The sequence below is a fragment of the Micropterus salmoides genome, unplaced genomic scaffold (assembly GCF_014851395.1).
Source record: "Micropterus salmoides isolate LMB-PRFRI ecotype aquatic unplaced genomic scaffold, ASM1485139v1 Ms_hic_scaffold_12, whole genome shotgun sequence".
NCBI classification, from domain to species: domain Eukaryota; kingdom Metazoa; phylum Chordata; class Actinopteri; order Centrarchiformes; family Centrarchidae; genus Micropterus; species Micropterus salmoides.
In genome coordinates this window covers 10,087,073-10,099,833 of record NW_024040263.1, presented here as the reverse complement: position 1 = coordinate 10,099,833, position 12,761 = coordinate 10,087,073, and the positions used below count along the sequence as shown (strand labels likewise).

At 41.2% G+C, this 12,761-nt stretch overlaps 1 protein-coding gene across 1 annotated transcript in view; it reads right to left on the bottom strand.

The window, feature by feature from the left end:
* The window catches only part of cxxc4 (CXXC finger 4), a 31,342-nt gene extending 18,785 nt beyond the window's left edge, over window positions 1-12,557 (bottom strand). Inside the window, exons 1-2 of the mRNA XM_038713278.1 lie at window positions 11,943-12,557; window positions 8,978-9,916 (exon numbers count right to left, since the gene is read on the bottom strand). Of these exons, the coding sequence (XP_038569206.1) occupies window positions 8,978-9,802 (825 nt within the window). The 5' untranslated portion in view covers window positions 9,803-9,916; window positions 11,943-12,557. The remainder of the gene's footprint in view (window positions 1-8,977; window positions 9,917-11,942) is intronic.
* Between the last annotated feature and the right edge of the window lie 204 nt (window positions 12,558-12,761).

Sequence of the window (12,761 nt, the reverse complement as noted above, 5' to 3'; positions counted from 1 at the left end):
GTAAATTTAACCAGCGCCTTTGAAAAAGCTCATTAGGAGTGTACATTTTTTCTGGTAACTACATTTTGTTTTAAGCTTGTTTGTTGCTAGCCAAAATGAGCATCCCATTTAAAATGTGAATTACAGATGCACCTTGCTAACCATGCTAGCTAATGCACCGTCTTATCTAAATATCGTCATGTCTGGTGTCTGGTTACAAAAAATTAAGATGGCAATGGCTATGGCCAAAACACCAAACTCAAGGCTTCAAAACGTTAGTCCACAAACTTATAGGTGATGTCATGATGATTGAGTCCATTTCTTTTATACAGTGTAAAAAACTGAAATCATTCATGTTCTCTGATGCCCTTTGAATACAAAACGTTTGTGACAGCCTGATGTTTCTAGCTGTGATTAGTTGGCCAACACACAAAAAATTTTTATTCTATAGGTCAAGATTTACAAGTATACATGTGAACATACCTGTAATTTATATGGCTAAATTAAATGATTGGGCCTGCGATGCAAGGCACTACCAGATTCACCTGATTCATGAAATCCATGTTTACTTATTGTTTGTTTCCTGGTTTGATTTTCAGCCAACCTAGTTTAAAATGTGAATTGTTGTTAGCAGCCGATGCTCAAACTTTGGCTAGCAGAGGTTTCGAAAAGCACTTATGTGTGTCAGAGTTGGAGAGAAGGGTTTGGTGTGTTGGAGTAACGTTAGGAAATAAGGTCTTGCTAGCAGTTTCTCTTTCCACCGGTGTCTTCACTGGTCTAAAGTCAATGAACCATCTTAGGCAATAAGAAGCATCCACTCAATCAGACCCATAGGAGGAAGCAAGTGTTAAGACCCATGAGGAGAATCTTGAGGTTTGACTTGTTCAGAATCAATAGAAGAACTGTAATTTAGTGGTTTGTGGTTTTGAGTGAAAAAGTAAGAGAGACAACATATGAGATGGAAAGTAAAGCAAGGATGTACAATCAAATAGAAATCATATACAGAGCAGATTATCTATACTTTGGGTTCAATGCAGGTCAATGCGTTAGCGTCTCTTTCCGACTCTTGGTGGTGTCACACACACACGCACGCATGCGCACACAGTGCGATCAGTGGGCAGTAACACGTTAATATTACTTTTCCCAGTAACTAAGTAGTGTAACTAATTACTTTTCTAAAACAGTAATATTATTACTAGTTACTAATGCAAGTAACGCTGCGTTACTCGTTAGTGAAGGCACCATCCTTGACATGAATCCACGACTGTGCGCAGGGCCGCCCATAAGGGGGGAAAAAGGGGAAAGCATTCTGGGGCCCAGCTGCTAGGGGGGCCCATGCAGTCCAACACTAATGATGTTCATTCTGATATAAGCAAAGATAACCAAATTTAATTTTGTACCAAAAAACACACCATTACTTATTAAAATAACATTTTTATTTTTTATTTTTTTGCCTTTATTAAAATATAGCCTGTTTCATAATGAAACCCCCTCTCCTGAACATGGTATGAGTAATGTTTGTTGTAAGCATCAAAAGTACACCGCATGCGGAAGGCCATGTATGTGTTTATGAAGGACATAGACAGAGAGCACAGCATGCGCTGACATGAGTAAAGCAACTTTGCGGAGGGCCCATTTAGTGGACCTTGTCAGGGGCCCAGTCATTTCTGTGGGCAGGCCTGCTGTGCGGCAGAATTGCATACACCTCGCAGGTGTTAACGGTCATTTATACTGAGAGAAAGAGGTGGATGCAAATCTCGGCAGGTAGCCTACAAAATTTGATCTGCCGAATTATGCATCCACCTCTTTAGGTCCTTTTCAGACACTTTGCTGTGCTCATTGATCAAACGGCGTTATCACCACATATATTTAGTGAATGTCAAGGAATGGTACTTCTACTAAGTGTATTAAAATATTAAAGATAAAATATATACTTTGAATCATTTAACACCATTGATGAACCCCACAAAGAATATAGCGTTTAAAAGTAGTATTTGGATGTGCATGCAATTCTTGGCAGGCAGGCAAAACTTGGCATAACACCGGACTTTGTTGTTCATGTCCACTGATAGCCAAAACTAAAGGAAGAATGGAGAACGAGGGAGAGAGGTGTTCTTTCCACAGCTGTAAGTAGCTACTGCCATTATTGTGTCACAGTCTGATGCAAAGAAAATTGTCGTCTAGTGTAAACCAGCAAAAAGCTTTCAACCGCTAACATTTCTACATCTGATTTATTGAAGCGTCTGCTGAAGCAGCACAGCAACGTGAAACTTGCAGAACAAAACTCCGGCAGCTGCTGTCACTGATGCTTGGACTCATCAGGAGAGAGGGGCTTTAGCGTAGCGTTTTGTAACTACTGAATACTGCTCTTATAAATAGGCTACATGTGCAGAAAAAAAGCTGTTTAAAAGTCAGGATTTAATTGCTTTATTTTTTTATTTCACCCGCTGGCGTTAAGAAACGTTAGACCTAGGTTATATGCTTTGTAAATACCACACTCCTTGCTGCTGTTATGAATATGATTAGCTAAAAAGTCGGGAGGGACTGCTTGGGGGTGAAGGGGGGTGGTAATGAAAGCAGTGTTTCCCATAATTAGCCTATAATTTGGATAATTATCAACACTGACCGCCACGTGTTCATTTTCATTGAGGAGCTGTATTGAGAAGAATATCTTCATGCAGCACCTCCTGGCTCGCTCCCTCTTTCTCGCTCGTGAACACCGCTGCACAAACCTGTCCAAAGTTATTATAACCCCCCCAACTATTACTTTTTAAAGGATTAATAAGTAAATAACAATATTTTACAATTTCTAAATAACTTGCCCAACACTGTCAGCGATACATCCTCACACATGCTGTTTATAGACTCCATTGTTTAGGTAAGCTAGCCTCTGACTAGCTAAGAAGCTATTTCTCGACTCGTATTTTTAACGTATGACACGAGGGAATGCTATCTAGCACCACAACCATTAACATCGTAATTAACAAAAATCCTTATTATTTCTTCAAGGGAAAAACATTTGTAAAAAAGTACTTAGTAGTGACATAAAACCATAAAATGTGTGCAGAAATCAAAACAAGTCAAGATCACGTCATTTTTATGAAGAACAAAAAAACACCTTGCTGCGATGCTCTCAGTGCAATCCCACGATGCATTTGCTGGAGACTTTTCTCTCACACTTTTTCCATACAGGCTCTCTGTAATGACGAGATACCTTTTAACTTCTTAGCCAGAGTCAGCATTAATAATTTATTCTCATCTGTTTAAAATTTAAAGTGCCACACATTAACGTCCTCCCGCACCTGCTCTCTCACGCTGTCCATCCTCCACTTGGCTGCTTTCTACCCCCATCCCTCTCTCTCTTTCTCTCTTTCCTCGCACTATAATAAAGACAATGACAACGAGTTCTCTTTTACCACTGAACCAGGGATGTTAAATCAAACAGGGGCAGAGGAGGCGACAGACCACATAATGTAAGGGCATCGTCCAGACGCCTCCGATTACGCTTTGGCCTTAATTGGTTGCAGTGGCAAAAACTATGAATTCTTTAACAGTGCCATGCGGTGGTGCCTTTCTGAGCACAGCAAACGCCTAAGGAGAACAGCTACTCTGTGCAAATGGAAGCTGACAGAAAATCCACACGGCACAACCAATCTAGGGGAAAAAGGGCATGACAATGAATAAGGGGGCCCATGCTCTTAAGTAGCTGAGGGTAGCTTGCAGGAAAGATGTGTATAATTAAGCGGTCTGCATCATGGTTCAGATGGCAAAATCCTATTGTCTTGACAGGAGCTTAAGGTTGCCCTTTAGGTTGAGATGCGCGTCGGCGTAAGGTCTCATTTTTCTCTTTTTTCACACTCCCCCAGACCTCTGTGACCAAATTAATCTGCAGTTTTAAAGCTTGAATAAATCCAGTAAGTTAGAGATCTGCAGATCTAAAGGCCGTCTGTCCCCTAGGCTTTTCCTTCTGTGTTTTAAAAAAAAATTCTTTACCCCCTCTCCTTTGCCCACGGAGATTGGCTGGCAGCACTCACTGTTATCTCCAGGGAGGCAAAGGTTGGGGGGAGGGGGTGAAGGCCACAGATTTGTCCTTATCTATTCTGAGCACACCTAAAACAAATTAGACCTGGCTGCCGTTGCTTATTTGGCTCCCGTGCTCTCATTAAGGGGCTGAATCCAAGCTATTTTCCTCAAGGAACTGCTTCCTACCATTTTGGGCCTTGTCTTTTATCACAATAGCAAAGGTTTCTAGGCAGCCATGCCACCTTTTCATCTCTTCCATTTCATGTAGTCATATCAACATTACACAAAGAACAGAAGGAGAGAGGGAGAGAAAGAACATCCGCTTACTCTAGGATGCTGTTTTCTTGCTCGTGAGTTGATGCTGGCCTTTGACATTTGCTAATTGAAAGAGGGAATCTGCTCAATTGGATTTCTGTTTTGCCCTTTTCCTGCTTTTTCTACACCGTGTTATGCGACTAATCAAATAGGAGCCAGGTTGGATGTTCTTTCAAGGATTTTTGTTTTTGCAGGATTATGAACATTAAAAACAGAAGTGCTGTTAAGGCAAATTGTTCCTGTCACTATTATCAACAACCCAGTGCGATGGTACTTGAAATCACATAATTCTGAGGATGTTATTTTTCTATTAAATTATATAGTAACGGCTGTTTTTTATACATTTATCTGAAGCCATTAAATTTAACAAGTCATTCACAAGCAAAACCTTAACACATAAAAAAACATAAAAAAACACATAAATGAGTGCACAACTCAAATCCACATATTATAAATGTTTTGAAAGTCTTGTTGGATATTAGATTGAAAGTGTAGCGTGACTGGAAGTCGTCCTGTAATATTTCACTACACTGGTCAGATGTTTCACTACAGAAAAGTAATGTCTTTGTTGGACTGATTTAATGAAATGTCTGACTGCACAACATAGTGAAAAATACACTAACTTCTGACTTTCAACAAATATTTTACTGAACTTGACTTCTGACTTAACTATGAAGTCTTTATTACTCCATATCAAGTCATATTGTTTTCTGTCAGAATATTAACATTAACACTAGACTGACTGACATGTTTAAAATCTGTACTATTAATAAAAAAAATCAATTTCACTGTGACACTGTTACTGGTAAATTATAAACTGTAGGAACTGTGTGTGTATTTTTTAAGATTTCTGAATACAAGATTACTATAAAGTTCTAGTGACAACCTCAAAGAATATTTGAAATATTAAATTGGCTGTGAGATGTATACAGTTCACACTTAATACTGTTTATGAAGGCAACCCCTACATTAGCTTGACTGACAGATAACTAATACAAACAATAGGCAAACTTGCCACAATTAGAATAAAACTTTATCATAAACTTTGAAAAAACATTAAAAGCCATTCTTAACCTCGCTGTGGACAATATTTTAAAGATTATTGAGATTATCTTAAAGCAGAGTATTACCATTGAGCCACACGCTGGATGATGAATACCAAGTACCTCAGAAGAATGGTTCCCAATCCAAGGGGTCCCAAGATAAATCTGAAGGGTCAAGATAATTAACACAAAATTATATATCCTTCAAATGAAACAATCTGAGAAGGGAAATCAGTGTATGGGTGAACTGCTAACAAATCATGTCCACACCAAGGACATACAGTACCTTTGATCAACATGATGCATCCTTTTAAAGCGCCACAAGTTAAAAAGATTGGCCTTGCCTTAGAAAACGATAAGGATTTATGGATGTCCTCACACCATGTCAATTTTTGTGCAACGTTAATCAATGTGTTAAGCAACACAAGCTGGCAAACATAACAAAAGGAACAGCTAAGGCCCATTTTCATGAGTATCTCTGCAGAAATAAAAGCAAAGTTGAGGTAAACATGTGAGGTAAACAGAGGTGAAGACACAGCTTGCCCACATACAATATTATTGCATTTGAAAGTTAATGAAGGACCTTTGAGCCATAGGAGCTGAAGCTACGCAAAGGTAACTGCACGGGAAATGTTAGGTTAGATGAGATTCCTTTGCCAGACTAATCCATCCTGGAGCCTGAGAGTAGCACAGAGACACACAGAAAGAGAGAGAGAGAGAGTGGAATCTGCTGCAGAACAGCACAGCAGTGACACAGGGCAATTCTCTAGGGCCTTGCATTAGCGCGCTAAATTAAAGGGGGTATTAGATTAAATTGGCTCTCCGATTTCAGGGGTGTGAGTAAAATTCTGATTTGCATTTTCCACCGCTGCTTAAGATATAATTAGTTCAGGGTGATTCCCATGTGGAAAACACTGACAGCCAAATCTAGCTGGCTGCCAGTAGCTTATCGTCTCTTCCAAGGCAAAAGGTACACTCGGCTCATCTTTTGTGTGTGTGTTTGTTTGTTTGTTTGTGAGCATGTGGTAAGAGTGTGGATGCAAGTGTGTTTGCATACGTCTTTGTGTGCGAGAGAAAGAGTGAGATACGGAGTGTGCATATGTGTGACTGCTCACATGTGAATTTGCACGCATGGGCTGCAAATTCTCCTTCTAAAGTCACTTCAGCACCTGATTCGTCACACTCCTCAATCGAATCCCGCTGAACTGTGAGCGACCATTAGTACATATAAAAGTTTGCCGAAGCAAGAGCACAACTTCACACCTCTAAGGGGCCTTCAAACTCAAACCCATTTCCGGAGCAGAAGGTGCACCTGTAATTACAGATGCAGAGTCAAAAATAACAATTACTGCTGGAGAAGTCCATAATATGAATTACTGAACTCAGCGAAGAAGCTTTTAAAAGCAAGTGTGGATTTGTTTGGGGGGTTTTCACACCCTGTATAATTCTAACCGTCTTCGCAAATGGATGTTTTCTAAAAGTGAGCCTACCCATGCATTATGAGTGTGAGGTCAGCTTCCTGGACACCTGTTTAGGACACCTGTTAGTACATGATATATTCAGTCAACAAAAATTCTGATTGCCACTTTTTTAGTTACACGACCAACCTATAACCCATAACCCTTTCAGTGACCCCTTTATTTAAATTCTTAAGCCTTGCTTTCCCAATTTCCCCAGTGCTCCACACTGTATGAAAAGTTTCCAAAACTCAATTTGAGCCACTGTACAAGATACTAAAGGAAATATTCAAACCCATGACACTATGGTTCTTATGGCAGCACTAAATAGAAATAATCTCTTTCTATGAAGTCATTTTTATCTTAAATTTTTGCCCCAATGTAAATCAACTAGTTTCAGGTCATTTTACTGGAAAATTCTTGAAAGTAGTTCATTTGTAGTGGAAACATTTTGATAGCAGATTTTGCACGTATACTTTTGTACTTTATACTTGTAACATTTTTTTTTTTTTTAAGAACTTGTCAAGATGGAATTTTTTTGCAGTGTAAAACTGTTTTTCCTAAAATGAATCCTACTGTGACCCTTTGAAAACATTGGGATCTTAACTAAAGTTTTAAGCAAATCTCTGGAGGTTTGAACCGTGCTTGTCTGCCCAGCATGTGTTTATAATGATTGGCCTGCTGTTAGGGGTTAAAGAGGTAACAAAAACAACAACAACTTCAACAACAAAAAACAGACCTAGGTTAGCCTTTCAGTTTCTGTTTTAGTTGCAGAGTGGTAAAGCTTTTGATCAGGGATATTATCTGTGGATGGCATGCTGTCAAATGAGATTGAATGACCAGAAAACCTCCATGCTGCACTACATTGCAGAGTATGCGAGACATAAATGATGAGAAATATATGAATAAATAATGATATGTTATGTCACATTGAGCTCGTCAACACTACATGGACAAGAACAAACTTCCACATTTGCATTCAGGTACAATCTCAATGTACTTTGAATCCTTTTTAGGTGTTTAACACACCTAAATGAAGAGTTTTATCTACCAAAATGAACATTTAAAAATTATTAATCAAAAAAATCATGGAGATAGACAATGTGAAGCCACAAATTTATAATGAACAAAGGAATCCATACGTGGTGTTTTTCCATGAGTAGATTATGTAATATTTTATAATTAACCTCTATTTCCTCTCTGTGTAATTACTTAATTAATGAGCAAATCATCTGGCCCTCAGGTTGCATTTGTTGGTGACTCATCCATACAGGCTCCTGTTAAGTCAGTGAGCAAGTTCAAACTCTCAGGGTAAAGAGAACTGTATTTGCAACTTAACATTCATTCTGCCTTTGCACTTGATAACCAAATGTCAGCTACTAAATAAATCAATTAAAATGAACCTTTAAACACAACACTGCCCTCTGATTGTGTCCTAATGAAGCCTCTTGCTATTTGTCAATTAAGCCACTACTTAATATGTTTTTGTGACAATGTTTCTTTTCTGCCTCTGCACCCTTCTAGATATGTATCATGCCCCAGACTGATCCATAATTGGCCATAATGACACAAATATAATATAAAATGATTTCATCTCAACCCTCCTGTACATGCACAATCAATTCATTAAGGATCAGTGGGAGAAGATCAGTCTGGGTGCTTCACTACCCTCCCCACACTAAACTTGGGGGATGTTTTGAGAAATACCATCAGCAGCCCTGCCATCACTCTCACCATCTCTTGGTGGTCGGAGGCTGAGGCTTTGTGGGTTATTGATTCTCCCCATCCAGAGACGGTTTCCATAATTGGTTAAAATGACCGGGTGCAGAGAGGGATGGCTCTCTGCTGAAAACCATTTCCCAGCCCTGCTTGGAGCTGAGCCAAGCTCGGGGTTGTTCGGATGCGTTCCAGCCCCAGCCTGACTGGCAGCAATTAGGGGTGTCTGAGCCAAGCTCAGCTTGCGCTCCACACAAACACCCCTAATTACTGCCAATTAGGCTAGGCGGGTAGGCAGATTTGAGAAGCCGGGGGGATGTTCAGGCATGGGTGGGCATGGAAACAATTTTCAAGGGCTTAGAACGTGACTGGATGAAAAGGTTAATGCTTTGGAGTGCAAGGGGATAATAACAAAAGAAGGGGAAGCAGAGCCCCGGTTCTCACCTCCAGCGACGAGCCTGGCTTCTTCTTCAGCTCCTCGCATTTCCTAAATTTGCAGATCTGGTGGCCTGTTTTGCGGTTCCGACAACTGCTGCAGACACCACAGTTGATTAGCCGCCTGCAGGGTGCACAGACCCCACACCTTTTCCTTTTCTTCTTCGCTGGGTTTCCACTGGATACCGAGGAATTATTCTGTGGGCAGTCTGCCAGATTGGCAATTTGAAACGCACTGTCTGTAACGGCTGCTGAGGCTGCGGGGGAGTGAAGGGCTGTCATGACGATGACCCCGGGAGGTAATGAGATGCCCCCTAAAGCCGGGATAGCGGAAAAAGTTCCAACGCGTTCTGGGAGATTCATTATCTCTGCTTCAGCAGCGCCGCATTTCAGCTTGTTCATGCATTCTCCTGCTAAAGGTCTGCAGTGTTCGGGGGATAAGGTAGAGAGGAAATTATTATTTGCCATTTGCAGCGTCTCTGGCGGTACGCCAGGCTTCCCCGGCCTCTGGGAGTCATTTCTATGCATGCTGGTCCTATTAGGGTTTATTGCTGCTGATTTCCTTCCCCAGAGCATGGCGTTATCGCAGTTCCAAGGGGACATGCCAATTCTAGCACTGGGAAAAATGGGTGTTGTGATGCGGGCAATCTTAGCAGTCTGTGGAAATGCCCCATTGGTTTTATAAAAGTTTGCAAAAGACCGGTACCTTTCCATTTCGGCGTTATAATCCAAAAGCTGGCTTAATCCACCATCCTGAAGATTATCCTTTTGTAAGAGAGACACATCTGCGTTCTGTCCGTTTTCAATGCAAAGAGCATTGTTTATGTTAGACATGGCTGGGAAATGGTTGTCAGTGTTCAGGAGAAGAGAGTTGGGTTGCTGTGGCCTTTATCGAACTGAAGCTGGTTACGAACAGTGTGTTACCATCCTGGTTTATCTTCTCCAGTGCTAAAAGCAAAGCAAAACAAAAAAACAAAAACAAAAAAAGAAACAACAGTTACACATAAAAGAGACAAATGTTTTCATTCTAATCAGATTGCATTTCTATGCTTCAACTTTTCTGTGAAGATACCTGCTGAACATTTGAAGAATCCTCTGGCACATTGTTTACACTCTGCGTTTTGTAATGGAACTATCACAAGTTGTCAGAACTGATCTTCATCTGGTGTCAATAACGTGAAAGCTGTGACAGACCAACATGTTATTATTATAATAAGAAAACGAATTTGCATGCTTCAGGAAAAAAGCCACACTTTCAACATTGTTTAGATGTCTTGTCAAAGTATTCTTACAAATTTTGATGAAAGTCCAATCAGCTACTTCACACAATGAATAAATACATTTTAATACACAAGGGTACATTTCATCAAACCATATAATTGTAATTTTAAATCCAAAATATCACTATTTTTAAAAGTCAGAGGAGCGTCTCACTAGAATTTGGATTATGACAGCAGTAGCTACAAACACAAAGAATTTTTTTTTACCTTAGGCCTGCAATATGAGCTCTTAAAAATAATCTGTTTTGAGTGCCAGGAGGAACATAGTTAAATATCTTCACATATTTTCCATCTTCTCCAAAGAGTGGAGGTGGCCCATCCATGTAAACACCACTCTGTCCAGCCTCTTAAGAGGACCTGGTATTCATTCATGGCCAGCTGTATTACATTTACTCAGTAACAACACAGATAGCCACTGGTGGATTTACATCCAGATTGTGAACCAGACCAACTACAGTGTCGGCTGCCTCAGGATGGGATGTGTGTGTGTGTCTCCAAGGGTGTGTATAGGTGTACATGTGTGTGGTGGAGGGCTTGGGGGGGGGGGGGGGGGGGGTGCTCCATTTCCTTTCTCTCTCTCCACCAGTCTGTCTGGATTTGGTTTCCACAGATAAAAGCCCATTAGACACATCTCCCCCTACTTCCATTACCTTTTTCTGGGCTTTCTCTCTTAATTGCCAGAGCTGATCCATTGCTGGAACACTAAAGCATTTCAAATCACTTCTATGGTGCTACCCAGCAGCTGTCTCGAGAAAAAAAAAAGAAGAAGAAATGGAACTAGAGAGATCATACAGGGTGGCTTTATCAAAGTCATCTGAATGCAGAAGTGCATCCCCTTCTAAACATGTCTTAGCAGGTTTGCCTTCATTTAAAAGTACCAAAATGATTCAGACAATACAAGTCTCAATATTGTCCAAGTGCCCACAGGCTATTTTTTTTTACATGAAGTGCCTCAATACACTTTCTAACATGTACTAAAATATCCAACGTCGTTTATTTTCAGTGATCGTTATTTTTATTTTGATGTGACCAACGTCCTATCCACCATCGAGTCCAGAGGTTCAGTGTCGATGTGGCATCCAAAACAACCTGCAGCCACCAGTAAACAAAACCTCCTTGGCTTAATGATCAGCCCTCCTCAGGCTCATTATTACTTAATCAATTCACCCCTGGAGCGAAATACGCAGCCCAAAGGCAATCAAGTCACGGACATTGATTTTCAGCCTGTAAACAAAGTTTAGAGAGACAGAAATGTTCAATACTTGCAGCTGGAGAGGGAGACATAGAGAGGAAGGAGAAACAAGAGAGAGGGAGAGAGAAAGGTGGCGAGTGCGTGAAGGAGATTGAAGAAAGAAAAGTAAAAAAAAAAATTTAAAAAAGCCACGTCCGATGACGAACCATTGTGCAGCTGCTGCACCATGGTGCCATTAATTAGGCTACACTCAGGTCTGCGGGAGACATTCAGATCAAAGGTCATGCATAGATAATCCGAAGAGGGCAGTGCGTGGCAATAGTCCAAATAAAATCCTATATAAAATAATCTGACATTGCCTGGCTCACTTGGCAGCCACACAGACCCAAATCGGGACAGGGGGAAACGGGGATAAAACGCATGCAAGTGGACGGCAAAATACGGACGGACACGGAGAAAGAGAGAGAGAGCGAGAGAGCGAGAGAGAGAGAGCATCACCTACCAGGTTCCTGTTGAGAAGAGCTCCCAAGATGCTACCAGCCCGCGACCGTGTAACGGCACATTACTGCGAAGCGATACGTGGGGGGAAAAATAATGCAAAGATGCGAGAAGACGCACAGACATAGGCTGCCGGAGGAGAGCGGCACGAGTGCGTGTGCGTGTGCGTGTGTGTGTGTGTTCAAAGCGCTCAAAACAAAAGGACCATTTTTTATCGACTTTCTTGTCACGTTAGAAAAAGGTTGGAAAGTGCATAAATAAGCCAAAAGGTGTCGTAGGATAAAAAGAAGGGTGGTAAATCGCAAATGGGGGCTCGGTGTTTCCTCTCCTCTTGATCCGGGGGCTGTATTGTGTGTCTGCCTGGTCTCTGCTCAGTCCGTGTCTCCTGTCGCTGTGTGTGGCTGATTGGTGCTGAGGTGAGGAAGCAGGGATGTGGACACCTACTGATCATTGGCTGGAAATTACTATAGAAACACTCGGGAGGTGGGAGGGATGGATGGCTCAGGGCGCCCTACAGGGAGAAAAATATCTACTGGAAATATCTGCGTCTTGCAACCTTATAGCCTTGTGGCCTCTTTCACGAAATATGTTTTAATAGATTTATTTTATGACGAGGCATTTAGAGAGGAAGAAAGGGGGGGTGTCACTTGCCAGATAGGATTGGGGAAACTTGTCAAATTAATTTGAATGGAGCTGAGCTGTGATTAAGATAAAATGCCTCTGTCTGGTTGGTTGCCCCCCCCCCCCCACCGTCCGTCCAGCGACAGCCATAATTACTAACACCTCCGGGATTCATCAGCATTATAAATCCCACCTGCTGGCC